The 25,506-nt window shown below is 54.2% G+C and overlaps 2 protein-coding genes across 10 annotated transcripts in view; both read left to right on the forward strand.

The window, feature by feature from the left end:
• MTMR14 (myotubularin related protein 14) overlaps positions 1 to 22,498 on the forward strand; it is a 55,417-nt gene extending 32,919 nt beyond the window's left edge. For 5 of the 7 annotated variants that reach the window (XM_048857458.2, XM_048857462.2, XM_048857459.2 and 2 more), the window contains 6 exons: positions 352 to 422; positions 1,254 to 1,303; positions 1,511 to 1,649; positions 4,954 to 5,121; positions 17,559 to 17,714; positions 22,142 to 22,498. In XM_048857458.2, coding sequence (XP_048713415.1) covers positions 352 to 422; positions 1,254 to 1,303; positions 1,511 to 1,649; positions 4,954 to 5,121; positions 17,559 to 17,714; positions 22,142 to 22,322 — 765 coding nt within the window. In that variant the 3' untranslated portion in view covers positions 22,323 to 22,498. Of the gene's footprint in view, positions 1 to 351; positions 423 to 1,253; positions 1,304 to 1,510; positions 1,650 to 4,953; positions 5,122 to 12,101; positions 12,235 to 17,558; positions 17,715 to 22,141 lie in introns of those variants that run through there. The other 2 variants (XM_075130156.1, XM_048857460.2) reach the window with 2 other exon arrangements.
• Positions 22,499 to 22,661: 163 nt separating this feature from the next.
• CPNE9 (copine family member 9) overlaps positions 22,662 to 25,506 on the forward strand; it is a 46,671-nt gene continuing 43,826 nt past the window's right edge. The window contains exon 1 of one of the 3 annotated variants that reach the window (XM_075130158.1): positions 22,662 to 22,757. In XM_075130158.1, coding sequence (XP_074986259.1) covers positions 22,714 to 22,757 — 44 coding nt within the window. In that variant the 5' untranslated portion in view covers positions 22,662 to 22,713. Of the gene's footprint in view, positions 22,758 to 23,259; positions 23,429 to 25,506 lie in introns of those variants that run through there. The other 2 variants (XM_075130157.1, XM_048858301.2) reach the window with 2 other exon arrangements.

A 25,506-nucleotide genomic window follows, 5' to 3' on the forward strand; every position in this document is an offset into this window, starting at 1 on the left:
GCCCACTGGTGCTGCATTGGCAAGGATAGAGAAGCTGTCCTGGCCTTCTCGACTGGTGCGTGCCTGGGTTGCACTCTCCCAGCTGGCCCATTCAGAGGGCAAAGGAACCTCCCCTTGGTCAGGGAAGGGGGGTGGTGCCACACGGGGGACTTCCACACTCCGATCCAGGGCAAGCCAGCAGCGGGTTCTGAGACAGAAGGCCCAAAATGTGGCTGTGGCTAATGGTGGACATTGGTGGTAGATGTAGATGCACTGCTGCCCCCTCCCCTCAGCATCCTCCCCCCATTAAAGTAAGAGGCTGCAGCCCCTGTGGATTTTTCTCAAGCTTCTCTTCTCTCTTCCTTTGCTCAGATTTTCTTTTTCTGCTTCAATTTTCTGAAGCACATCACCTCTGAGGAGTTCTCTGCTGTGACGCTGCAGAGGTAAGGAGCTTGCGCCAGCTGCTGCCTGGACTAGAGCCAAGCGACTCGTTAGTGCTGTTACCATGGGGAGATGGAAGCCCTCGTGTCCTGGCCCACTTTCCCTTAATTTATTCTGCACTCAGAAGGCTGAAGAATGGGGCCAAGGCTTGTGAGGTGCGCACGTCACACTCGGAAAAGCTGCCCAGGCTGAAATGTGCTCTCCACTGAATGAAGTGTCTGGGGGGTCCATTAGCCCGGCTGAGCCGATGGCCGAGAGGGCTCTGACTCGCCTTCTGGCCCACAGCAAGTCCTGTCTGTGCTGCTGTAAGTCAAGGGCCTTGGGGGAGGAGAGATGGCTGAACAATAGCCCCTCGGTGTGTAGAGATGGCAGGAATCCAGCCCCTCCTGGGGGAGGCTTCTCACGACTTTAACTAAGCCTCTCTGCATAGGGTTTTGCCGGGTCCCTCCAGGCTGCAGGAGCTGAGCGCTCTCCTCCCTTCCCACCCCAGCTGGGAGTGGGGGTAGAAGCATGTCCGTTACCATCACCCCAGCCAGGGACTGCTCCGGGTCGGCTCCTCATTCACTGCCCCCGTCCCTGTAAGGGGAACACTGGGACCCACAGCACTCCAAACACCAGTTCTGTCATGTGCCAGGCGAGCAGAGGGACAAGCCCCATTCTGTTTGCAACCTTTGCTGCCGTGACGGAAGGCAGAGGGCGTGAGGGCTAGGGACAGGTCGAGGGTCAGTTAGTGCTCTGGGATCCCCTCTTCGCTCTCCTGGCCTGGCCTGGCAGGATGGCAGCGGACATCCCCATGGCTCTGATCCTATGTAACTGTTTCCTTTTCCCCCCAGGAGGAAGAGCCTGCTGCCTGGCTTCACTGTGGAAGAGATCTGCATGCTCAGTGAGTGCTATCCCGGAGCGCTGGCCACTCCCCTGGGTGTGCATAAGGAGCTCAGGGCTGAGTGGGTTTGTGGGGGAAGTGCCACGAGGTGTTCGCATGAAGCCCTTGGGCACCAGCAAGGGATTGGGATGGGAAGTAGGATGGGGACATGGCTAATCAAAGGCTTCCAGGCTTGGCTTCAGTCTTCTTCTGTCTTCCTTCTTGCAGAGCAGAGGGATCGGGGCAGCACCACAAGCCTGAGCAGTGACTTCTCCCTAGTGCTGGAGAGTTCACCAGGAGCATCTGGGAGCTTCACCTCTGAGGTGGTGGAGCTGATGCCAGCTGGCGCGCAGACCCAGGCCGCTTGGTAAGAAGCCACCCAAGCACCTGGCCAGGGCATAGCAGGCAGGGGCAGGTTCAAGGTGTTGCCTTATGCAGTGCTCAGAAGGTGGCGTATTGAGCAGGGAGTTGCCATCCCCTTGCTGAGCGCCCACTCCATGTGGCACAGGGACCAGCAAGACACTGCGGAGAGAAAGAAGGAAGGAATTCAGCTGTGAGTAGTACTAACCCAGACCCGTGCTACAGAGCTCCAGGGCCTTCTGTTACAGCAGGTCCTGAGAATGCTCCTGCCATGAGGGGCTGCCTTGTGCTTCTGCAGGAGGCCTTCGCCTACAGCCTGGCCAATGATCTGAGGACAGAGCAGCTGCTCTGTTTGTTTCTGAAATGCACTGAAATCACATCAAAGCCAGTTGTTTCGGGCAGTCTTGCCCACTGCGGAGCTGCGGGTCTGTTTGCCCCAGTGGTTCCATACCTGGAGTGGCTTTCTCACTTCCCATTAGTGACTCTGCATCTCACAGGGGACTTGGGTGAAGAATGATCCCTCCAAAAGCAGGACTTCTTGGAGCAGTCCTCCCTCCCCGTGCACCCAGCTGGCATCTCCTCCCACTTGCGCAGAGTGGTGATGCCAGCTGGAGCCGGGGTTAACCCTGTACAGTGGGCCGCCCAAGCTAAGAGCAGCCTCTGTAAAGCCAAGTGGCTGGCCTGCGGGCGGAAGCTGGCTAGACTGTTACTTACAGCTCTTGAAGATGGCTCCGAAAAGATTGCAAAACACTGACCACTTCTCCTGAAAAGTGACGGGAGAGAGTCTCTCCTAGGTCTGGTTACCCTGTGGCTGGTATGAAGCCACAATGGTGAAATTGGGGTCAGGAAAGGGGGGGTATCTGGCAGGCTCATTGTTGTAGGGGCAGCTGGGATTGGGGATTTCAGAGCCTTTCTCTGGGATTGCCCCTCTGAGTTTAATTTTTTTCTCTCCTCTCCCGAAACGCGAGCAGCAGTGCTATTTTGTGCTGCAATTATTTTAAATTAAATTTGGGCTGTGCTTGGGGCGTCTGGAGACGCTCTGGGGGAGAGTAACCTGCGGCACGCTTCTGGCAGCCCAGGCTTCCTCACGCCTGGTGCAGTGAGATGTTTAACGAACCTGGGGACCATGAGAGCAGGGATGAGAAGCCTGAAACAGCGCACTTGTATACCTGACCTAGTGCAGGGTCACCTCTAACACAAGCGACTGGCTGTCCACTGCAACTCGACCGCGACAAGTACAAAGCAGCTCCCCCACCCCAGGGCTCTGGGTAATGGCCAGTACTTCATAGGACCCACAACGGTAGGCCACAGACTCAAAACCTGAATAGCATTGTTCGTCCCCCAGGCGCTTCCTGCTGAAGCAAAACATGGACTAGCCAGGGTGCACTGGGAAAACTAGAGGAGGAAACAGCTGCTGTTCTTGTGGGGTTGACTCACACTTGTGTGTTTTTTGCTTCGCTCACTTACTGTGGGTGCCGGGGGGCTGGGGCGTTGCTGTGGGTGCCAAACGATTCGGCGTACATGCGTTCTGCCAAATGCCAGGCACTCCTTGCTTAGCTATACACGGAGATCCTTGCAGGTTATGCAGGGAGGAATGTTGGCAGAGCGTTGATGTGAGGTCCATAGCACGCCGTTAGCGGCTGAGGTGTGGGACATCTGAGACTTGGTCTACACTAAATGTTTAGATCAACATAAGTACTTGCTCAGAGGTGTGAAAAAACTGAACACCTTCGCTGTGCCTGCCTCACCCCCAGACACAGCTTGGTTGACAGAAGAATGCTTCTCAGCCTAGCTACTGCCTCTCGGGGAGGTGAAGTTCCTCCAGCAGCGGAAACCCTCCGTGGCTGTGACAGCAGCATTGCTGGGGCACCCCAGCTATGGCACGGGAGCCCCCATGGTGCAGACAAGCCCTTGGGGGGTGAAGGGAGGACACAGGGTTCTCCTCCTCTGCACAAAGAGATGGGTTTAGCTGTGGATTCTCTGCTGTCTGTGCTTGTGGTCTCTTTGGAAGCCAGGATGGCCACACTAGCTTGTAGGGGTCCTTGGATTTAAAACCTTCCTTCAGGGCTCTGCCTGCCCCAGTTCTTGTCACCATATGGGGCATTTCATTAGCTCTGCTGGTTTGCACTGAGGACAACACTACAGTACCAGCAAGAGAGTAAGGGCTAGAGAGGGCTTTGGCCAACTGCTTGTCGTTTGGGAGAATGGAGCTGACGCTCCTGCCAGAAAATCCTTGGTGTCTGAGGGGAACCCTGATTGACTTGCAAGGCTGGGGGATCAGTTCAGAACTCTCCCTTCGTGGGCAGGCATGTAAGGGAAGCAGTAATGGCTGTCAGCCGGGAGGCGGTGGTGGGCAGCAAACTGGACAGGAGTTTGGCATGTGGTCTGACTAGAAGAAGGGCAATGCAGAGACATGCCACCCATGTAGGGAGAGCAGCACTGTCTCAAGCTGTGATGCGGCTGCCCCCTGTCAGCAGGGGGCCCAAATGGAGGAATGTCAGAGAGGAGTGACAGTGATCAGAGGCCTGGCACGGCTGGCTGACTTGTTCTGTCCTCTCGGATCCCTCACCTCTGAGCTGCTTACACAGGTTTATTCCCCTGGATATGTCTACGCTGCTGTGAAACCCCCACCACTGGCCTGCGTTGGCTGACTCCAGCTCTTGGGGAAGTAAAATTGCAGTGTAGACGTTTGGGCTCAGGCTGCAGTCCAAGCTCTGGGTCCCCATGAGGAGGGAGGGGTCCCTGTGCCCAAATGTCTACACCTCAATTTTACAGCCCCGCAAGCTGAGTCAGCTGACACGATCCAGCTGCAAGTGTTTCATTGCAGTGCAGGCGAACCCTTCATGACCGCACTGCACGCAGCTATGGGCGTTCACTGGAGAATTGCCATTCGACTGGAGTCGTCTTTCCCCAGAGACGTGCTGGGAGGCCTGGCGCTTAGGGCATGTTAAAATGAGATGGGGCAGGACATTAGGATGGTCCCGGATGGGCCAATCCTGGCCTGGCCCCTAGGTGATGGGCCGAGGTGGCCTCTTGCTCCCTCTCTTCTCTGACGTGCCACACTCCAGAAGTGTGAGCTGGCTCGGGGGGGAGGGGGGAGGGCAAGAGCTCAGAAGATGCTGGGGGCAGGGCACATCTGTCTGGCAGACTCTGCTGGTGCAGTTACACCTGACTAATTTGTTCTCCTGGGCTTGGAGGGAGCTGAATCTCTGTAGTTGGGGGCGGGGGAGGGGGGAATCTCTGCCCTGAGGTGGAATGGCTTCTTGCATGGGGAAGCTGACTTCTCACCCAGGGCTCCTGTTGTCCTGCAGGAGGAAGAGCCGCACGTCCTCTCCCCAAACAGTGCTCTGGAGCCGGACCCCACAGTCTGAAGACAGACTGCCTTACCAGGAAGCAAAGTCCTCTAGCTCCTCCTCCTCAAACCATTCGGACACCTTCCTGAGGGTCGGAAGCAGCCCACTGGAGGTCCCGAAACCCAGGTGAGGTGCACCAGAGCAGACCATTTCTTAGCAAAATGAAGGTCAGGTTTAGGGAAGGAGAACTGTATTCATGCTGCTCTGAAGACCTGGAGTGCAGTGGGTTCAGAGACTGAAGCTCAGAAGGGGGCCATTATCTGTATAATACAGGCCAGAGAATTGCTCCCGGTGATTTTTGCCTCAGTCCATATGCATGAATAACATAAGTGTGTGGAGGCAGAGCTGGTGGTGGCGGTCCCACCTGACCTGAACTGCATGCCAGTCTCAGCCCCGCTGATTCCGTCAGTACAGGGTCTCTGGTCTCTCCCGCCTGCATGCTCAGCTCTCCCGATGCTGGAGGTGCGCTCTGTGCTTGGCAGTGAGTGTTCAGTATGTGCACAGGAGACTTGAAGTGAAGTGTCATGTGGCGGGGGGGACGGGGACCTGCTCGAACTGAACTGCACCCATTGACATCTGAGTCTGTTCCCCTGAACCCCGGGGTGCCCATGGCAGAGGAAGATGTAATTGCTAAGAGCAGGCAGTGAGGCTTGCACAGCACAGGGGCTCGGCCTACACCTTGGGCTGTGTGGTGGCTGTGCTTTCCCACAGTGCAGGGGGGCATGGTGGGAAGCCGGGGGTTTGCCAGGACACAGGCTAAAATCAAATGAGTTGCTTTCCATAATGAAGGGAATTCCAGCAGCCTCGAGTCTGATCACTGCCTTTCTGCCGCACCAGCGAGCTGGGGTACTTGGGAGGGGAGTCTGGGGAGCAAGGGATGGAGAGGAGGAGCCTGCACATTGAGGGACTCTGAGTGTTGAGGGCCTGTGAGGGATAAGATGTTGTTAAGCCCTTGTTCACTATTATGTGGGGTTTCCTGCTGAGTTGTCGCTGGTGACTCCCATCACAACAGCCGCCATTTAAATTGTATTGACCTCTCCTCAATCTAGTGAAACAGAAGAAAAACAGGTAGAGCCTTTAATTGCACTTGGTGTGTGTGTGTGGAGTCCGTGTTACAGAGAGAAACCACTGACCGTCTCCGTAGCTAGTCTGAAGGGTCCTCTCTGTGCCGCAGGCGGTCATTTTGATGGTCTCAAGCTGCTGCTGTCGTTTTGTCTTGAAATGAATAGGATCAGATGACGGGAAGATAATGGCCCAAGGGGAGGGGGAAATAGCAAAGACAAATACAGCTTCTGTATCTTGATGGCTGCTTTTGTTTGCAACCTCCCTGCTGGAGTAACAGAGGCCCAGCGTAGCCCCTCACTGACGCTGGCTAAGCTGCCTCTCTGGTCACAGGCTCCCAGTCTGTTGTAAAAGGAGGCACTGTCTTGGCAGCTCAGCCAGACTTTTGCCTCTGTCTTATAAGAGGGGAAGGAAGAGAAACAAGGTAGGAGAAGGAAAAGTGACCCCCGGGAGGGATGACAGCAGGACCCCAGTGTTCAGGATTTAGCAAAAGCCAGTGCAGCTGATGTCCCTCCCTGGGTCTGTCTGGTAAGGATGCCTTTCCCACTCAGGATGAACACCCAAGAGAGTCATGCTGGATTCTGCAGTCCCAAGAGATGGCCAGGCAGAGGCAGTAGCAACCAGTAGGGTAAAGTTTGTTCTGTCCATCCATCAGCCCTGCTGGTAGCTCTTTCTCTGCCCTGATAAACAATGCCCAAGAAGGGGTGGCCGTCTCATGCCGTTAACTGGGACCAAGCAGAAGCACACTGAAATTTCCACTAGGAACATTCCTCCCCTTTCTAGAGTCTTCCAGCTCGTCGTCATGCTGATCCGTGACTTCCCCAGGAGAACTCGGAGCACAGCTCTTCTAACGGGACACGTCCTGTTCATACTGGCTCCAGCCTGCTGCCTCGTGGAGACAGTTGTGTGTAATGGGCTGAGTTGGACTCTCGTTCCCTTGGACAATTGGAATATACAGGCTCCTGCACAAGAGCATGGGGTGGGGTGAACCGGGGCTGGACTCTGCAGTGGTAAATACTGGAGCCAGGAGCACAGGGGAGGGCATCAGTAATAAGGCTGAGGGGATCAAGACAGCTGTGTGCAGGCAGCTGGAATCTCTGCGCTCGGCCAGCAGCTCCAGCAATGTGCTGAAGAGATGTGCTTCCCTTGACTTGGCTCCTTACCTTGATGCAGAAGCAGCTTGGATTTCCTCTTCCCCCCCCCCCCCCCAATGCCCTTGAAAGCCAGCTGTAAGCTCATGGCTGGGTGGCCCTAGGGAAAGGGGTGCAGTTTGCAGGGCAGCAGTTGGTCTAGTCCTCTGGCTCCAGTTACACTGCTCCAGCTCCCACTTCCCTGCTGAATCCAGCCACCCGTTGGTCCATACACAGCCTGCCTGCCTTCTCCAGGGATTGAGCTGATCACTACTGGACTAGCTGGGAGCATGGTCCAAAGACACCCACCTAATTAGAGACTGACATGGCTGGGGCCTTCCCCTTGCCCGGAATTCCATGAATGGTGTCTGCGTGTCCTGTGGCTGGGGAAGGGAAGGGATTGCATTGCAGCACTCAGCACGGCTAGTTCTTCCTCTGGCTATGTGAATCCGGGTCACATCCAGTCACAGAGGGTCTGTCGCAATCTCCAGCTGAAGTTGTACCTGGAGACTGGGGGGAACGTACATTTGAATGCAAAATAGGCAATATTATTTCCTATATAGTGTGTTTCACCAGTAGATGTCAAAGTGTTTCCCACTCATCAATGTACTTATCCCTGAGGCACAGAGAAGCTAAGTGACTTGCCCCAGGTCACAGGGAAGTCCCTGGCAGAGCGGGAAATTGAACCCAGGGCTCCTGGGGCCCAGGCCAACATCCTATCCACTGACCTGTCCATCCAGCATCACTGTGCTGGAGCGAGAGGAGCATATGTGAGAGGAGAGCAAGGAGGAAGCCCTTTCCCTTGGCCCCTTATGAACAGAGTTAAGCAGCCAGATACTTGGCTGGAGTATCCTCATGGGAGCAGCTGGAGTCCACTGGCTGACCATGCTGCCAGAAATGCTCTTGTCTCTACAGCGGGAGGCTGGTTCCTGGGGAAGGTCTAAGCTGAGGAAACAATTGCACTTGACTATCTAATCCTCTGGCCATGTGGTCATGGCAACAAAACACTTATCCCGGCAGCAGCAGCAGGGGAGAAATGGACTGTTCCTAGTGGGCCAACAGCACTTCAAGCCGCTAATCCCCGTTGTTCCAGGTGCAGCCAGAATGGAGAGCAGAGTAATGCTGACTTGTCATGGAGGCAGGGGAAGGGCACCTGAGCAGAACACCTAAAGATTGAACGCCAGGATGACCCTTTAGGTGTTTCCACTGGGGCATCCTAGAGGGAAATGTTGCATATGTTACACTTGGCCAGTGTGTGGGCTCCTCCAGGGGCTGGATCACAAGAGATTTGCCCTGGAGCTTCTGTCATACTAATAATGTGATTAGTGGCCCATGACCCAGTTTAAAGGCAAAGTCAGATGTCAGGTCTCTGGCTGGCAGAAAACCACTTCCCACCACATCTCTGCATAGGGTGTGCTTCCCAAACGTGCTAGACATGTCTGTGGAGATGCCTTGGATTTATTTGCAGAGCAGGACACGATGGTCTCTCCAGCTGAATGCTTTGTGTCTAGAAAGCAACACAAGTTGCCTCTAACTCCTTGTGCCCATGTGGATTGAGCTGTAAATACAGTGCGCTTGAGCTTGTGTTTCACACTACTTCTGGGAGGAGTAGCTGCAGAGAAACGCAGTGTGTCTGCGTTGGGCCATTGACTCGCAAGCACACACATCATGACGCTGGGTTAGCAAACTGGGTAAACTTTGCCTGTGTTTGTATTGTGTCTGTTAACCAGCCCTGGTGTGCTGTGTTCGGTCGTGAGGCAAGGAATCCGGGGTTCTGGCAGCTGTGTGAATCACAGGAAACGCTAGCTCTAAATGCTGCTGCAGCCAGTTCAGTAATGTGCGCTGACTGCACAGAGCAGCACCCCCGGGTGTGGCTACGCAGTGGGATCTGTGGATGCTGTAGTTGGTAACCATAATGTGTTCTGTTCAGCCAGCACTGGGAAATTTTTCTCACACTTGCTTTGAGGTGCTTGGTAGCTAGAGGTTTTACCATGTCTGTGCTGGGCATCTGTCATTCTCTATGTCCTAAAGGTGTTAGAAATCAGGCCCAAAACTTGCCAGAACCAGGACTGAAATATCTGCAGAAGGAAATGAGGAGTTTTTCCAGAACTGAAGCTCTGATTACGCTACAAATTGAACTGATACTGTGGCTAAGAGTGTGAAGTTGCCAAGACCCTGACTGAGGTCCCAGAAGACTGGAGAAGGGCTAACATTGTGCCCATCTTTTTAAAAGGGGGGGAAAGGAGGAGCCGGGGAACTATAGACCAGGCAGCCTGACCTCGATACCCGGGCAGCGACGAGAGCCACGTATCAAACATTCCATGTGCGAATACCGGGAGGACAGAGGGATGATCACTAGCAGCCACCATGGATTTACCAAGAACAAACCCTGCCAAACCAGCTTGATTTCCTTCTTTGACAGGGTAACTGGTTTGGGAATGCGGTGGATATAATATACCTGGCCTTCAGCAAGGCTTTTGACACAGTCCCACAGGACATTCTGATAAGTAAGCTGGAGAAAAGCAGGCTTGACAGAACTACTGTTAAATGGATACATAATTAGTTAAATGACTGCAAACAAAGAGTAACTATTAATGGAATGATGTTGGGTAGGAGGGAGGTCTCAAGTGGGGTTCCACAGGGATCTGTTCTGAGTCCGGTGGTGTTTAACATCCTTATTAATGACCTGGATGTAGATACAGAGAGCAGACTGATCAGGTTTGCAGATGACACAAAGCTGGCAGGGGTGGGGGGAGGTTGCTAGTACTTTAGAGAATAGATCTAAAATTCAAAGGGATCTTGATAAATTGGAGAACTGTGCTCTAGAGAACACAATGACATTCAGCAAAGACAAATGTAAGGTGCTACACTTAGGGAAGAAAAACCAAAGGCACAAATACAGAATGGAGGGAAACTGGCTTGGCAGCAGCACTGCTGAGAAGGATCTGGGAGTTGTGGTGGATCAAAGCCTCTGCATGAGTCAACAGTGCAGTGCTGTTGCAAAAAAAGCAAATGCAATTGTAGGTTGCATTAGCAGAGGCATAGCATGCAAGTCATGGGAGACGATAGTATCATTCTATTCAGCCCTGGTGAGACCTCAGCCGGAGTAGCGGTGTCCAACTTTGGTCACCAGTGTATAGAAAGGATGTAGAGAAACTGGAAATGCTCCAGAGGCAAGCGACAAAAATGATCAAAGGGATGGAATGCAACCAATATGAGCAAAGGCTGAAGGAACTGGGTATGGTTAGTTTGGAAAAGAGAAGGGGGGATATGATAGCGGTCTTCAGATACTTGAAAGGCTGCCACGAAAAAGATGGAGAAAAGTTGTTCTCTTTTGCCACCAAGGGCAGGACAAGAAGCAATGGGTTCAAACCATAGCATAGCAGATTTAGATTAAAGCCAAGAAAAAACTTCCCCTAACTGTAAGAACAGTAGGACAGTGGAACAGCCTGCTTAGGGAGGCTGTGGAAGCTCCTTCCCCGGAGGTTTTCCAAAGGAGGCTGGATAGCCGTCTCTCTTGGATGGTTTAGACACAACAAATCCTGCACCTTGACAGTGGGTTAGACTAGCTGACCCTTGTGGTCCCTGCTAACCTGTGGGTCTGTGATTGGCATGTGGCTTATGCTGCAGGGGAATTGTGCTCATGCCGTACTGTGCTCCAGGATGCTACAGCATTAAAAAGACTGGTAATAGGTGCCTGAGATTTAGCCAATATTGTAAATGCCACTAGCTGCCAAGTGCCGCTTGCCAGCCGTTTCCATCCGAGGGCTGGAAGGGGCTGCAAGAAACCTGCCTGTCCTACCTCTGAAATCAATGCTCTCGGCCAGTTTGTGATTGTTTTAACCTTCTGAAGAGCATTAATACTTTGCAGCTGAATTTGGTGATGCTTGCACTAGTGTAAGGGTGCAGGGAAATGCAGCCTCTTCTCCAAATGGTTTATAACTACATGGACAAATGGCATGTGAAGAAGGCAGAAAAGGAGTGAGATGCAAGCCAAGCAGCCAGGCTGGCTGACACGAGTCTGTACGCTTTTTGTAGAAGAGGAGCTAGTCTTGGCTGCTCCTCTGCTGAAAGCCTCGACTCCCTCCTTGCAGGCGGAGGCTGCATGCTCAGGAAGCCAGAGAGAGCGTTCTGTGGGGAAAGGTGCTGCACGGGGAGCCATGACCTAATTACATGGAACCATTTTAGGGTAGCAGTTGCTAGTTTGTGGCCCACCTAGGGAGCCAGCAGACTTAATCGTCCTGCTGCACTTGCGTAAAGGGACAGCCGTGCCCCTCCTCTTTATATTCTGTCTGTCTTGTCTCACTAGCCTGTCTCTTATTTCTGAGGGATTCTCCTCCAACGCGGGGGGGTCTGAGGCTCATTTTCACCCTAGTGTCCCCTCTCCACCATCAGATGTTTGTGAGAAGAGCGCAGCTCTGATGCAGATCCTGCTATGATACCAGATAGTTGTGTGCACCCCCTGCAGACAGCTTTGTTTCTAAACGAGCGAATCTCTTGCCCTCTTCGGGCTTGACGCTCGCATGCCACCCAGTCTCCCCTCTCCTTCTCTGTGGGGTACACTTCTGTACCCCACTGCTCGTGACAGGGGCTGTGAGACCTGCCGGCCGTCCCCCTCCTCACCTGGGTGCCTGTGTTTTGGGAGTGCTTTGCACTAGGGATGTATCTCTTGTCCCTCTTTCCCAAGTGCTCTAGGGATTATTTCAGTTCTTTGACATAGTTAAAGCTGTGGGGCCAGTGCAAACCTGAATGAAATAGTAAAATAAACGTGGGCTGCTGTGCCCCCACCAGTCACTTTCCATGTAATTAAAAACTACCCTTGGCTCGATGAGCCCGCGCAGCAGGGAGTCTCAGAATCCAGGAATTTTGCTTCAGAATTTAGGTCCAACTGGGTCTTTATTATTTATGCTTTAGGTATTGTATCAGGTGACTGCCTGACATATTCCTGTTGAACTAACATCTCAGTCTGGAATACTCGTTCCGTACGCCTGCCACCACCTCTCTCTTTAGTGCTTAGCCAAGAAAGAATGGATCCGTCACAGGAGAAGAGGATGTTTGTAAAGCTCCTAGATGGAACATGGAGGCCCAGGAAGTCGAGACAGTTGGGAAGTAGATTGGGGTAAGAGGAGTTTCCAAAAGTTCAACTTTGGTCATTCCATCAAAAATCAAAAGGCCATCATGGGATTTCCAGGGCCCTTATGAGCTACAGCCATGGAACTTGCTGCATTAAGGCATTATGGATGGCTGATTACAACTGGGAATAAACACTTGAAAGCCACAGTTTCTATCTGGGGTCGCCAAAAGGTTAGTCTGGCAATTTACAAAAATTGTACAGCTGTCTTCCAAAAAGTGGCCATGTGTGGTTGGGTAAAAAAGATATGCAGCTGTTACCAACTTTAACTGATTTTAGCCAAGAAAACTGTTGGAGAGGAATGGCTGCTTAGGCATTGGTGCTGATGGTCAGGCCTTCCCACAGGGCATGTGTGACGAAGTGGGAATGTTCTTAATGTTTTCTCTGAATACCGTGTGGGTGCCTCAGTTTCCCCTAGGCATTTCTTAAGTATCTAGGTGGGGGGATAAGGGGGTGTGATTGTGGCAGAGCCCTAGAGGGCCTGTGTGATGGTGTCTGCACAGAGAATGGCAACTCACCCTGTCTCCTGGCAACTGATGGCCTGGCGCCCTCCCCTGCAAGGTGCCACCTGAAGGTGTTGGAGAACAAAGAGATCAGGTGGCCTCCTGGCCCGGAAGAGAGACAAAGGCCAGAAGAGGGGCTGGAGGGAGTTTCAGTTTGGAGCTGGCTGGGAAGACGGGGTGGGGGAGGCCCAGAACTGGGGTCTGGGCTCCCTGCCCCCCAAGATGGACCTGACTGAGGGGTCCTGTTCTCTGCACCTACAAGCTCTGTGTTAGACCATGTCCCTGTTGTCTAATAAACCTTCCGTTCCGCTGGCTGGCGGAGAGTCCCGGTGAATCGCAGGAAGTGGGGGTGCAGGGCCCCGACTCCCCCTCACTCCCTGGCAGCATGTTGCTCTACTTGTTTTATTATCCACATCCCTTTTATGAGGAAAGGAGTTGGAGGGCTACTGTGATGGAGTGGGGATGTGCCACTCAGAGCATCCAGACCAAGGTCTGCCAAAAGCCAGACGTGTACTCATCGTCGTAGGAATAGCCCAATTCCTGTAGCAATAGTTAGCAAAAGCACAAATCTGCCTATTGTAGACGGAACCTCAACCTCAAACCTGATTGCAGTGTGCAGGGCTGGCTTTCTGACTTGGAGCTTCTGGAGTGGCTAGGATCTGCTCTACCAGAGGAGAAATTGATGTCTGGAGCTGCACTCTACCTAGCTTAAAAAACAAGTGTTTGGGCCACTTCTCTGACATTCTTAGGGCTACGAATCGCTGTTTCTGTTTCAGCAGAACCACAATTGGAGGGTGGCTTCCTGTCTGTCCTCTATGCAGGTTCCATTCCAATATCTTTACTGGAAGATACTGAACTTCTGAGCTCTGAACTTCTCCGTTTCCTGTACAGAGCTTTTGTGTGGCAGCACAGTAGTAGGCACGTGAAATGGAAATGAGATTCTTCCTTCTGGTAAATCAGCAGCAGATGAGCCTTCAGCTAAGTAGCGAAGACCCTGACCTTAGCAAGCAGAAGGAAGAAGTTCAAATTCTGGGGGATACAGCAAGAGTTGGGGGTGCAGCTGCTCTGGGGCAGTGGGACAGGCAGGATGGGCCATAAGGAGACTCCACACCATTGATCCAGTTCAAATTGTATTTGTCTCCCCCTTGGCCTTGGAGTTGATGCTTTGTGCTTTCTATTGTCTTTTTCTTCTTTGGCCTGCAATGCCTCCTTTTAAGACCTCCCGAATACAAGGGTTTTAGGCACATCCTTGCACCATTTGGACACCTTTGGTCCCCACAAGACTAAACCTAAAAGAGCAAATTGCTCCCTGGTGCAAGTGTTTTGGACATCAGAGTTCACAGCCATGAGGAGTCTGGCCCAGAATCTTCCTTGTCCATGTCACAGGTGGACTTGGAGAATCCATAGACATGCAGCCCCATTTTCCCTAGGAGCCTGCGAAGTCCTTGTGGCCACGTTGCTGTCATTCTGCTCCAGGCTTGTCCCTTCCGTTAGCCCTGGCCGGTGCTGAAGATGGCAGTGGCCTGGACAGAATTGCACTACTGGGCCACCACAACTACACCACAACAGCTGCTGTGTAGTTAGCTCCTCACTGCCTAGAGGCTTCCAAGAAGAAGGCTGAAAAACCTGCTGTACAGGGAGACTTCAAAGCTCTACCTATTCAGCTTACCAAAGAGAGGATTTGAGGTGACCTGATCATTCTGGAAGTACCTACGTGGGAAAGAGGCATCTGATACTAGAGGGCTCTTCAGGCTAGCAGATAAAAGCACAAGATGCAATTATTTGGAAGTTGAAGCTAGCCAAATTTGGGTTCAAAATAAGATGCAAATTTTTAAGTGGGGGTGATTAACCATTAGCCCAACTTCCCAAGCATTCGGGTGGTTGCTGTGACTCCAGATTTGAATCTGTTTCCCCCCTCTCCCCCCCCATGGCAGGCTGTACAATCTCATTGTGGGTCTGCAGAGGCTATAGAACAAATGATTTTGGCAGAAGACTGTTCTTTACAGTCGCCCCTTGTTCTAGAGCCCCTGGCACATTCCTGTCTGCCTCCAAGCAGTCTCTTCTCTTCCCTCTGCCTCCAAAACCTTGGTGTGCCATTAGTCTCACTGCCCGGACGTCTCCTGCAGCTGGAATCATCTCACCTCGACGTGAACCTGGCCTTACTTAGCGACACCAGAGCACTCCTCTGTGTGTTCCCTGGTAACACCCCTGCTGCACTTCATCACTGCCTCGCTCTCCCCTGCCTTACTGACCTCACGCTCAGATCCATCCTGGCTCCTCACCCTCGGCTCTTCTCTCACTAGCTGGTACCCGGCTCTCCCTTCTGTGCATTCATGCTGGGACTTGTCTCATCCATCTCCACCCTGGCTTCTTCTCAAACTCAGCCCCTCCAGAATAGATCTCCTCACCTTTCTGCCCAGCCCCTGCTCCTTTTGCCCGGCTCTATTGGCAACTCTCAATCCTTCCCATAATCCTGCTGTCATTTCACATGTCCCCTCTCCCCACAGCCAATTGCAAAGTCCTCTTGCTGCTTTGTCTAGCTCTAATTCACCGTTCCTTCTCCTGCCTGCAGTGCACCCTAGCTACTGTCACCTTCCTGGGTCTGGCCTCCCTGCCTCGGATTGCCCCTTATGCCCTCCAAAGGGACAGCTGGTGTCCCCTTCCTCACCTCTTCTCTGAATTCCCATTGCTATCCTGCCTCTTGCTACAGCCTTGTCCTCACTCAGATGCCAGCCCTCACCTGCAGTCCCACTCTCATTTCCCCTACTCCCCCTTGCTTCCTGTGTCCTTCCCAATCCTCTCCCCTCTTCTGGTTCTCAGCATTGTACTGTCCTCATCTGCCCAACGTCCTCTCTTCCTTCAGATCCCTGCTCCTTTCTCTCAAGGAGATCGAAGAGGGGAGGGGGAGAGTACCTCTGAACTGTGGCTCTGGGTATAAGGAGCTCCTTGGGGCTAGGGAATGGGATGTCCTTGTTATGGGTTTTCAAAGCACCATGTAAGTGTAGGCTTGGGGGAGCAAACTGGCTTCTTTACATTTGTCTCCTAAACCTTGTGCTTCAGTGACGCCCACCTGCCACAGCAGGGAATTCTTCCCTTTAGCAAATGTCACTCCGAACCGGGCTTTCATGTTTCGACCTGTGACATCTGAGTTCCAGTGCTCTCCGGAAGCATCGGAGCGGGCTCTGCTCTTACCACCAACAGCTCTTACTGCTTGGATTCATGCCCTCTTTCCTGGGAACCAGGAGATCCTTCTTCCAACCTTGAAATAGTATCTTCATTCTCCAGAGAGGGTGTCCCCATAAGCGCTTATCTGCTCGGACAGGAGTCCTCGCCAGGGGGAGAGCAGCAGAATCCCTGGAAGATCAATGAACTGGAGAGTGTGGCGACAGGGTGGCCTTGGGTCTGAGTTCTATACATCTCTCAGCACAGGCACCCAGGTAAAAGGCACGTGATAAGCTTTAACAGCCAACCCCCATTCTGGGAGAAGCCTGTGCTAATTCTGAGCCATATTAAGAAACCAGAGGTTGTCGCATTGGGAACCCAGCAAGTGTCTCTGATATAGGTGTAATGGCTTTTAACAGCTGGAGACACACTATTCTCTGCATGTACTGGTGACCTTTAAGAATCTGGATGGTTACTGCTGGTCAAATGCAAACTCCAGCCTTTGGCAATGCCCACAGCTGCCCGAGCTCCAGGCTATGATGGCATTCTAATAGCCCAGGGATTTTTCTTCAATTCCTCCTTAGGTTGCTACTGTAAAATCAGCAAGTAAATGGCAATACCAGTTTTCTCTCCAGCTTCTCTTCCCCCCCCCCCCCCCCCGCACCCACCAATCATGCTGTCAAACTCGGAACCACCTTCCAGGTTGCTGAGAACTCTGTGTCGTGGGCCATGTGTCTACACTGCCATGTTGCAGGGCCCAATGACCTTAGGCACTCCCGGGCGTCTGCTTGTGGAGATTGTCAGAGGAACTCCTCCAGTTCACTCATGTTTCCCTTTCTGGTAGGAGGCTGCATGCATTGAGTACATCCTCTTTCCTGGGCTCCTTTTCCTGTCCTTGGGGCCTTTTGCCTAACTGCCTGCTCCTGCAGCATACTGCTCCTGATGAGTGAATACAAAGCATCTTCATAGGTCTTCAGTTCTGGGCTCGCTGGGCACTGGTGTGGCTGCTCTACCTGTTCCCCCAAGATCAGGTGTGTTCCCTCAGGGACTCGCATTCCACTGACTGCAGAAGCAGGGCTCTCGAGGACTTTCCCAAACAGTCTCCAGGACATGAAGGCACCAGACAAGCCACATTTGTATTCTCGAAGTCCCCGCAGTTGCATTTGGATGTGTTAACAGCAGAAGTGGGCTGTGGAGGGATGCCCTTTGTTGGGCAGTGTCCATTTTTCTGGTTCTGGGGTCAGGACGTGCTGTTGCATCTTGCTGGTGGGTTTCCCGGTTCTTGCATGATCCTCTGTTCCTTGCTAGCTTTGCTCTACCAGCTCACAAATGAATCTACTGCTTTCTCGGTCACAACCAGCTTGGCTTCTCCTTTTGCTTTTGGAAGGAAGGTTTGCCTTGTGCTATGTGCCAGAATCACTTGTCATCGCACCCTCACATCCAGCATCAGAACGTGCTGGCACAAATGTTGGCAGTCAACCCCACCGTGCCCACTGGCACAAGAGTTGAGCAGAAAAGCCTATGATTGCATGACTTCACTGACTGCCCCATGTCCCCTCTCTCTTTCTGACCCAGATCAGTGGACCACTCCCTGCCTGGATCCTCCGTTTCTACAGACTTTGGCAGCTGGCAGATGGTAACAGGGTGTGGCAGTATTCAGGAGCATGCAATCCTGAGCACAGACGCCGCTCTCCCTGGCAGCTTCCCGGATGAGCTCCCTAACAGTGGCCTGTAAGTGTGCTGAGCACAGAGGATGGCTCCCTCTGCATAACAGTTGACTGGCTATGAAACTGGGACAAGCCAGAGAGCTGCATTAGCCTCAAGAATCGTTTGGGCTACCGAAGTCTCCCCTGCCTTAACGCTTATCAGAAGTGCATTCTGCCACAGAGCACTCTGAGTTAAGCCACGGCATACGCACCACCAGGCTTGCTTAGTGTTACGTGAACTGTGCCCAGCCTTGAGGCAGGGAAAGGAATCCTGGGCTCTTCATTGGAGTCATTGCACCGTTTGGGCACAAGTTGGGAGAGAGGTTGCAGTTCTGCCATATAACACTGAGAGGGAATGGGAGGAATGAGTCAGGCCTGTTTCTTTCCCTGGATCCCACTTAGCCTCTCTGGGTATGTCCACCCAGCAAGGAAGTACCCAGCTGGCTTGGACTCACAGGGCTGTTTCGCTGCTATGTGGATTTCTGGACTCCAGCCCGAGCCTGGAAATCGACACAGCACTGAAACAGCCTGAGTCAGCTGGCACAGGCCAGCCGTGGGTTTTTCTTTGCTGTGTAGAGAGACCCTTTATCTCTACCACGTTTTAGAATCCTAGAACTGGAAGGGACCTTGAGAGGTCATCTAGTCCAGTCCCTGCACTCAAGGATTCCAGACCCTCCAAAACATTTGAGCTGCTGCTTTTTTTCCCCTTCCTTCCTTCCTTCCCTCCACCCTCTGCTTGACTTACAGCTGTCCACTTGCTCATGCCATATCGGAGCATGGTTCAGGGCAAGCCACAGTGCCAGATAAACACCTGACATTCGCTTCATAGAACTGAGGCGAAGCAAACGCTTTGCCCCACAGACAGCAAGTTATTTGTGAGGGACCTTCAAAGACATGAAATGCATTTTAATTGCAACTAAAAAATGTCAGCTGCTGTCTCTCCCTCTGAACTGTCAATCCAGTGACTGCACAGTGGCGGATGCAGTGTGTGCACTGAACTGTCAGCTAATCTTTACTGCTCTCGTTCTGCAGACATCTGCGCTGCTCTCTCCTAGCACCCTTTTAATGCCTCCTAAAATGGGGGGAGGTGGAGGGTTGGAAAACACGTTTCTTTTGAGACAAACTCTCCGTGCGACCAGCCCTGTTTGATGAAATGTGACCATCTATTGTCCTGCAGGCCAGAACCACAGCAGCAGCTTCTGTACCTTCCTGCACTGCCGCAAACCCTAAACTAACAGCCAGAAACCCTGGGAGGGATGCTGGGCACGACCTCAGAAAGGCATCTTCAACCACACAAGGTGGTGACAGTCCTCTTTTGCGAGGAGCACTCTGTGTGGCTCTGAGATGTGATTGACAGGCAGGAAGGGGTGGGAGGAGAAATCTTGAAAGACCTAGTGTCAATGAATGACCATTTGAATGTACAGCTTAATTCATGTCTGTCCTTTGGTGAGTCGTCCCCTCTCCTCTCCCCCCCCCCCCCCCCCCGGGGCTAGGGTAGCTGCAGTGTCTGGGAACGGGTAGCACTAAGCAGAGTGAGCCTCAGCTGCAGTCCCACATTAAGTCCTAGGTGGGTCTGGCCTCAAGACAGCTCAATCTCCTGGAAGTGTTGCCTCTGGTTTGGGATTTCAGTGTGAAGAGTCACTAGCTCCACAGCTGTGACTTGTGGGTCCTGGCAGCGTCCCTCTGCTGCAGTGGACAGGTCTGCACCTGGAATCTGGAGCATGTGAAGTGCTCAGTGTAACTTCTGGGCCCAGCCAAGCCAAGGGCAATGGACAAGGGAGAATTGCTTATTTCCTCAGATTTGTATAATTGATTAACCACCGCTACCCCCAAAATACTCACAACTGAAACCGTGGCCCTGATGTCCAGCTGCCTTGGGTTTCCATGGCTTTCAGACCCGTAACCTACTTAACCTGGTGGGGCTAGACTGGCCATCTGGAATGGTCTGCCTCTGGGTCAAGTGGGGTAATCCAGGTGACTTCTCCAAACCTGATCTGGGGTTCAGGTCCTTACCTTCTCTGCTGAGTAGCAGCCTTTGTTGGGAACAGAGTAACAGCCGTGTTAGTCTGTATTCGCAAAAAGAAAAGGAGTACTTGTGGCACCTTAGAGACTAACCAATATATTTGAGCATGAGCTTTCGTGAGCTACAGCTCACAGCTGTAGCTCACGAAAGCTCATGCTCAAGTACTCCTTTTCTTTTTGTTGGGAACAGTTGCAGCTGTCTCTTAGTTCAGGATACAAACGAGTTTCCATTTTAATTCCCTCTGGGTATGGAGCTTGCACCTGATGGCTGAGCTTTCGCAGGCTTGCTCTCTGCTGACAGGACATTTTCCACAGAGTCGTTACTCAGACTCTGTTGTGGGCCTCTACCACAAAGTCTCCAGTTTGGAGTTTTGGCCTGGACATAGTCTTGTCTCAGGCCCTGCATCCTCTTGCCCCCTTAGCTGGGGTTTAAACTTCCCGTGAAGCTTTAACATCTCCGCAGTATCCAAGCCTACCCTCTATACGGTGACAAACCTGGGGGTCTGGCTGAAAGCCTGCCTCAGCTCTTTGACTGCTCATCAGTGGCTGTGTACATGACTTAGTCTGCAGCACTAACAAGCATTAGTTGACCTCTCTGTTGAAGGAAACCAGGCCACCTTTTTTTCCTTCAGAAATAAACGGGGAATCTAAATATGAAGCAGTCAGTAAAGCTGCGCAGGTAAGCAGCTGACAGTTGGGAGGTAAATACACGACCAGTCTAGATGCACAACCAAAGATGTGCCCTTGTTTCTGTGCTGCATGAAACAGTCTGATTATCTGAACACTAGGAGACTTTTGTCATATAAATATGTAATTCTTTTTTTTAATTTTAAGAAGTTGCCTTAATATCCTGTGCCGCAGACTTCTACAGGCTAAAGTATTTCCTCTGTATCTGTTAAGTGTGTTGCCTTCCAGCATGCCCTCCTGCTTGGCTTTTAGGAAAGTAACTAGCAGCGTAGTTGGCTGCCTCAGTATCACTTGGTGTTTTTAAGCCTCCCACCAGATCTCCCCTCTTGCTGCTGTTTCCGGACGAATGCTGTTGGCTGGGGGTGGTTAACACTTCCACTCACTAACTGTGCCAGGGGAGAGCTAGCCAGGCGCTAGCAAGAATCAAGGGAAGTCTCTAGAGGAAGGTTTGTGCTCTGCCCTTGGCATAACCTTTGCAGAATGTCTTATTCTCTCCGGGAACCACGGCTCCATTGGTGGAGACACAGCAAGGACTGCTTCAATCCTAAACCCTAGAACAGCTGCCTTTGAACTGTAATCACTCTCATCGGGAATATCCTGTTATCTTCTCTCTCTGCCCCCGACCTGAAACTGTACCTAGAGCAGCTGGAGAGGAGAGCAGGTCCCAGGGGAACCAGGCCCTGCTCTAGGAGAGTGACGCAGACACAGCGCAGGCTTGCAGTGGAACAGATGTGAAAAATCTCTTCACTCTAGTGATTGTGGCTGGAACCCTCGGGGATTTCACCCCCTCACCCACCTCCCAAAATCCAACCTAGCTTATCCCATGCTCAGAGCTGGCTGTATGAGGACAGGAGGTGAGAGGGGCAGAAGAAGTGGGAAATACCCAAAGATCACTAAATGCTATCACTGTAATCGTCAGTCCAGAAGGATCCCAATGCACCCTAACTGCAACTCACTGCAGAGGAAGTGAAGCTTAGTAGTATCCACTTAAACTGCGGGCAGGACCCACTTAGGCTGGAATTTGGCCAGCATCCAGGGTCAAATCTGACCTGTGAACTCAGAAATGAAGTGTACCATTTTCCTCAGAAACTGCTCCTCCGGGCCTTGCAGATGCGGGCAGGAGGAGCAAAAAGTGAGGTATTGGCAAGGGACAAAATGTAGCTGGGTGAGACTTGGAGCTACACCCAGGTTCTGCCAGACGCCGGGAGCTGCAGGCCCAGCTCTTGGCCCATCCGCAGCAAAGCCAACCGCTCAGGCCAGCGTGGACCAAGGGAGACAGTTTGTGATACTGTCTGCTGGGAGGTCTGGGACTGTTGTAAAAACGAGGGATGTGATGGAGGGGGGTTGGGTGGGGGAGGGAAGCAGAGAGAAGGGCTGGTTCTGCTGCCTTCATAGGGGGGAGAACACAGCACTGTGGCCCAGGTGCTGGAGAGCTGGGGCTTGGAACCTTGAGACGAGGCTGGCATGGGGCCAGGACACCAGCCCGGATCCCCTACTCTAGCACCAGCTGCCAGGGACTGGTTAGTAACAGGTTCTACCCTGGAGAACTATTCTGCGGCTAACTCCCTGGCTTGGAGCTGTGTGGTGTTAGCTGGCAGGTTGCAGCCAGACTTGGTCGGGGGCTGTGGAGTTCCTGCCTTGCTGGGGGAAGGGCTGATGTGTACCCACGGTGGGGTACGGCTGGGGCTAGCTAGCTAGCTCCAGGGAAGGCTGCTGCTGACCCCTCCCCCTTCTGTCTTGCAGGCTGGTGCCAGTGGCAGGCCGAGAGTCCCGGCTGGAGGAAGTGCGCTCTGCTTTCCTAGCCACCTACAGCAGCACCATTGGCCTGAAGGCTGTGCCATCCAGCCCCGCCGGAGCCCTTGGGGGCCTGCTGGAGCAGTTTGCACGGGGCGTTGGACTGAGAGGAAGCAGTAGCACCCTCTGAACATGTTGTACACTTGGACTGGCTCCTAGGTGTGTCCAGCAGCAGAAGGAACCTGAAAGACATGCAAGTGGCAGAGCTGCCCCTTGGGCCTGTCCTGCCGCCTGCACCAGGGGCTCTGCCCCGGCCAGCCCTGACTGGTTGTGACAGCCCTTTTCAGTAAAGGCATCTGCACCCCTGCCTTTGCCCTGCCTCTGGTTTTAGGCCGTGGCAGCAGTCGGGGAGAGGGGGGGCCTTGGGGCCTGGGTGCTTCTGTTTGCTTAGCATCCCATGTTGTCTGAGTGGGACCTGAGCCTGGTGGCTGGCTGGCAGATGATCTTTGCCTGAGTCCGCTTAGGCTATCTTGGCCACTAGGCTGAGCTCAGGCCGGATCCTGGCAGTGGGGCTGTGTGCCATGGAGCATATGGACGTGGGCAGGGCTGCAAATGGGTGTGTGGGGTAAGTAGCCCCTGGCTCGATCTGGCTGGCACGGTGGGGCTAGGGGGTGCGTCCCGTGCAACACCACTCACTGCCCTTGGGCCTGGCTGCCCCTCCATCCCGCCAGGAGCGCTGGGGTTCTGCTCCTACCCGCGGCTTCCCCAGCAGCCAAGGCCTGGGCCTGCCCCTCCCCTCGTGCCCGGTGCGGGGGCCCGGCCCTTTGCCCCCCCACCAGCGGCCGACGCCGGAGCTGCCTGTGCCCGGTGCGGGGATGTTAGTGGGCAGCCCTGCCCGGGGCCGGTTCTGGGCCGCCTGGGGTCGGGGTGGGGTCCCCGGGGGGTGCCTCGGTGGAGCTTTCACTAGGCGCGGGCGCTGCGGAGCGCGGCGGGCTCCCCGGGGCCGGTCCCTGCGCCGGGCGGGGAGGGGGCCGCGGCCAGACGCGCTGCGCCGGGCGAGCGGAGCGGACGCAGGCGGGGGCGGAGGCAGGGCGCCCGCGGGAGGCTCCGGCTCGGCGCACGGACCTGCCCGGGGCCGCCGCCGCTTCCCCGCCCGTGGAGCCCGCCCCGCGCCTGCCTTAGCGCGGCGCGCCCGGAGCGCAGCGAGCCGGCAGCGGGGATGGCGTCTCCGGGAGCCCTGGAGCCGGCGCCCGCCAGCGTCCCGGCCACCAAGCTGGAGCTCACCGTCTCCTGCAGGTGCGGGGCCGCGGGCAGCGCCGGGCGCGGGCGGGAGCCTCCGGCAGCCGGGGCCGAGCCACACCTTCCCTCCTCGGCACAGCGCGGGTCCGTCGGGGAAGGGGCGCGGGGCGGGCAGCTTGGAACGGGCTCCTTGGCCAGAGAGACTGTCCGTGAGCGTGCAACGCATGCCCGTTGTGTGTGGGGGATAGTGTGTGAGCGTGCAACGCATGTCCATTGTGGGGGGGACAGTGTCTGATTGTGCAACGCATGCCCATCGTGTGTGTGGGAGACAATGTGTGAGTGTGTCCACTGTGTGCGGGGGATAGTGTGTGAGCATGCAATGCATGTCCATCATGTGTGGGGGGATAGTGTGTGAGCGTGCGACGCATGTCCGTCATGTGGGGGGGCAGCATCTGAGTGTGCAACGCATGCCCATCGTGTGTGTGTGGGACAATGTCTGAGCATGCAACTCATGTCCAGTCATGTGAGCGTGGGACAGCATGTGAGCGTGCAACACATTCCCATCATGTGTGTGGGGGACAGAGTGTGAGTGTGCAACACATGTCCATCGCATGTGTGTGGGGACAGCATGTGAGCATGCAACGCATGTCAATTGTGTGTGTGACGGTGTTTGAACATACAGTGCATGGTCAACGTATGTGGGGGAGACAGCATGTAAGCGTGCAATGCATTGCCATTGTGTGTGTGGCAGGCAGCATGTGAGTGTGCAACACATGCCCATTGTGTGTGCGTGCATGGCAAGGCATGGGAGCATGCAACACATGTCCATCATGTGTTCATGTGCAACAGCATATGAGCGTGCAAAGCATATTCATCATGTATGTGTGTATGATGGCATGTGAGCATGTAATGCCCAGCCACCCAGTGCACATGGGGAGCGTGTGAGTGTGCAATGCATGCATGTATGCCTGCTGTGTGTGCATGTGAGCACATATGCATGTCTACTATGTGTGCATAGAGTGGGTGTATGTGAGCGTGTGTGCCTGGTGTGTGTGCAGGGGATAGTGTGTTTGAGCGAACATGCAGCAAACTTGCTCTTCAGTGATTATTTCCTCTTAACCCCCCAATGGAAATGCAGCTTTCGTGCTGTTTGCTGGTGTGAGCGACACCCTAAGCCCTCAGCCCCGCTCAGTGAGACTTTGTTGGCAGGACCATGGTGCAAGAGCTGCATAAGAGACTGTTCCCTCTGGTCCTGCTCGGGGAAGAGCCTGACCTGCCCAGGATAGGGCTGGCCCATGCCCCGTACGCCCCCCCATCACTCGCTCTCACCCAGTGCCTCTCCCCTGCTCGCTCTCACTCAGCGCTCCCCCCCCCCGACTCGCTCGCTCTCACCCAGCGCCCCTCCCCTGGCAGGTCTCCGTAGACTCAGGCCCAGGCAAAGACGACAGCTGAGGTTCTTCCCAGTGGCTCCCTAGCTTGCAGCTTGGGATTCCCACCCAGCGGGTCTGTGGCAGGCTGCCCCAGAGCCCCGGGCAGGCCGCAGGTTCCTAGGCGCCTGTGGGGTGGTACCAGGGCAGTGAAGGCGGCTGGGCGGGCAGGTGGAAGCCCTGGCCGTGCCAGAAGAGTGCGCCCAGCAGTGCAGCTGGCAGCTCGCTGGGCACCAGCCGAATGCCAGGCTAACCACGTCCGTGCAGGCTGGGGGCCCCTTGACTGTTCTGCCTTGGGCTCCGGAATTGCTGTCGGCGGGCCTGGCCCCCCGTGCTGTCTCCTGGGAATGAGCTGGGGGAAGGTCCGTGCGGAAGAGCGGGCGGTGTCCCTGGCTGCACATGGCTCCATGGGCAGTGTTTGCTCACGTTCCCGCCACGTCTCCAGAGCACCCCTGGTTCTGACCCCAGCCCAGGGTTTGGATGGGACAGAAGGCGCTTTCAGGGCTGTCTGGCTCCAAAGAGAGGCAGAGTTGGCTGCCGGACACACCCCTTTGCACGGGCAGAGCCGTCGGGTGTCCTGGGGAACACGCCCGCTCTGTGCAGGGGCCAGATGCCCGAGCTCTGGCTCCTGTTCATGTTCGTCGCTGGTTTTCAGCTGGGTCTGTCTGACAGCACCGTGTGCTCACGAGGGCTTTGGGGAGGCAGGGC

Source organism: Caretta caretta, chromosome 7 (genome assembly GCF_965140235.1).
Source record: "Caretta caretta isolate rCarCar2 chromosome 7, rCarCar1.hap1, whole genome shotgun sequence".
Taxonomy (NCBI): domain Eukaryota; kingdom Metazoa; phylum Chordata; order Testudines; family Cheloniidae; genus Caretta; species Caretta caretta.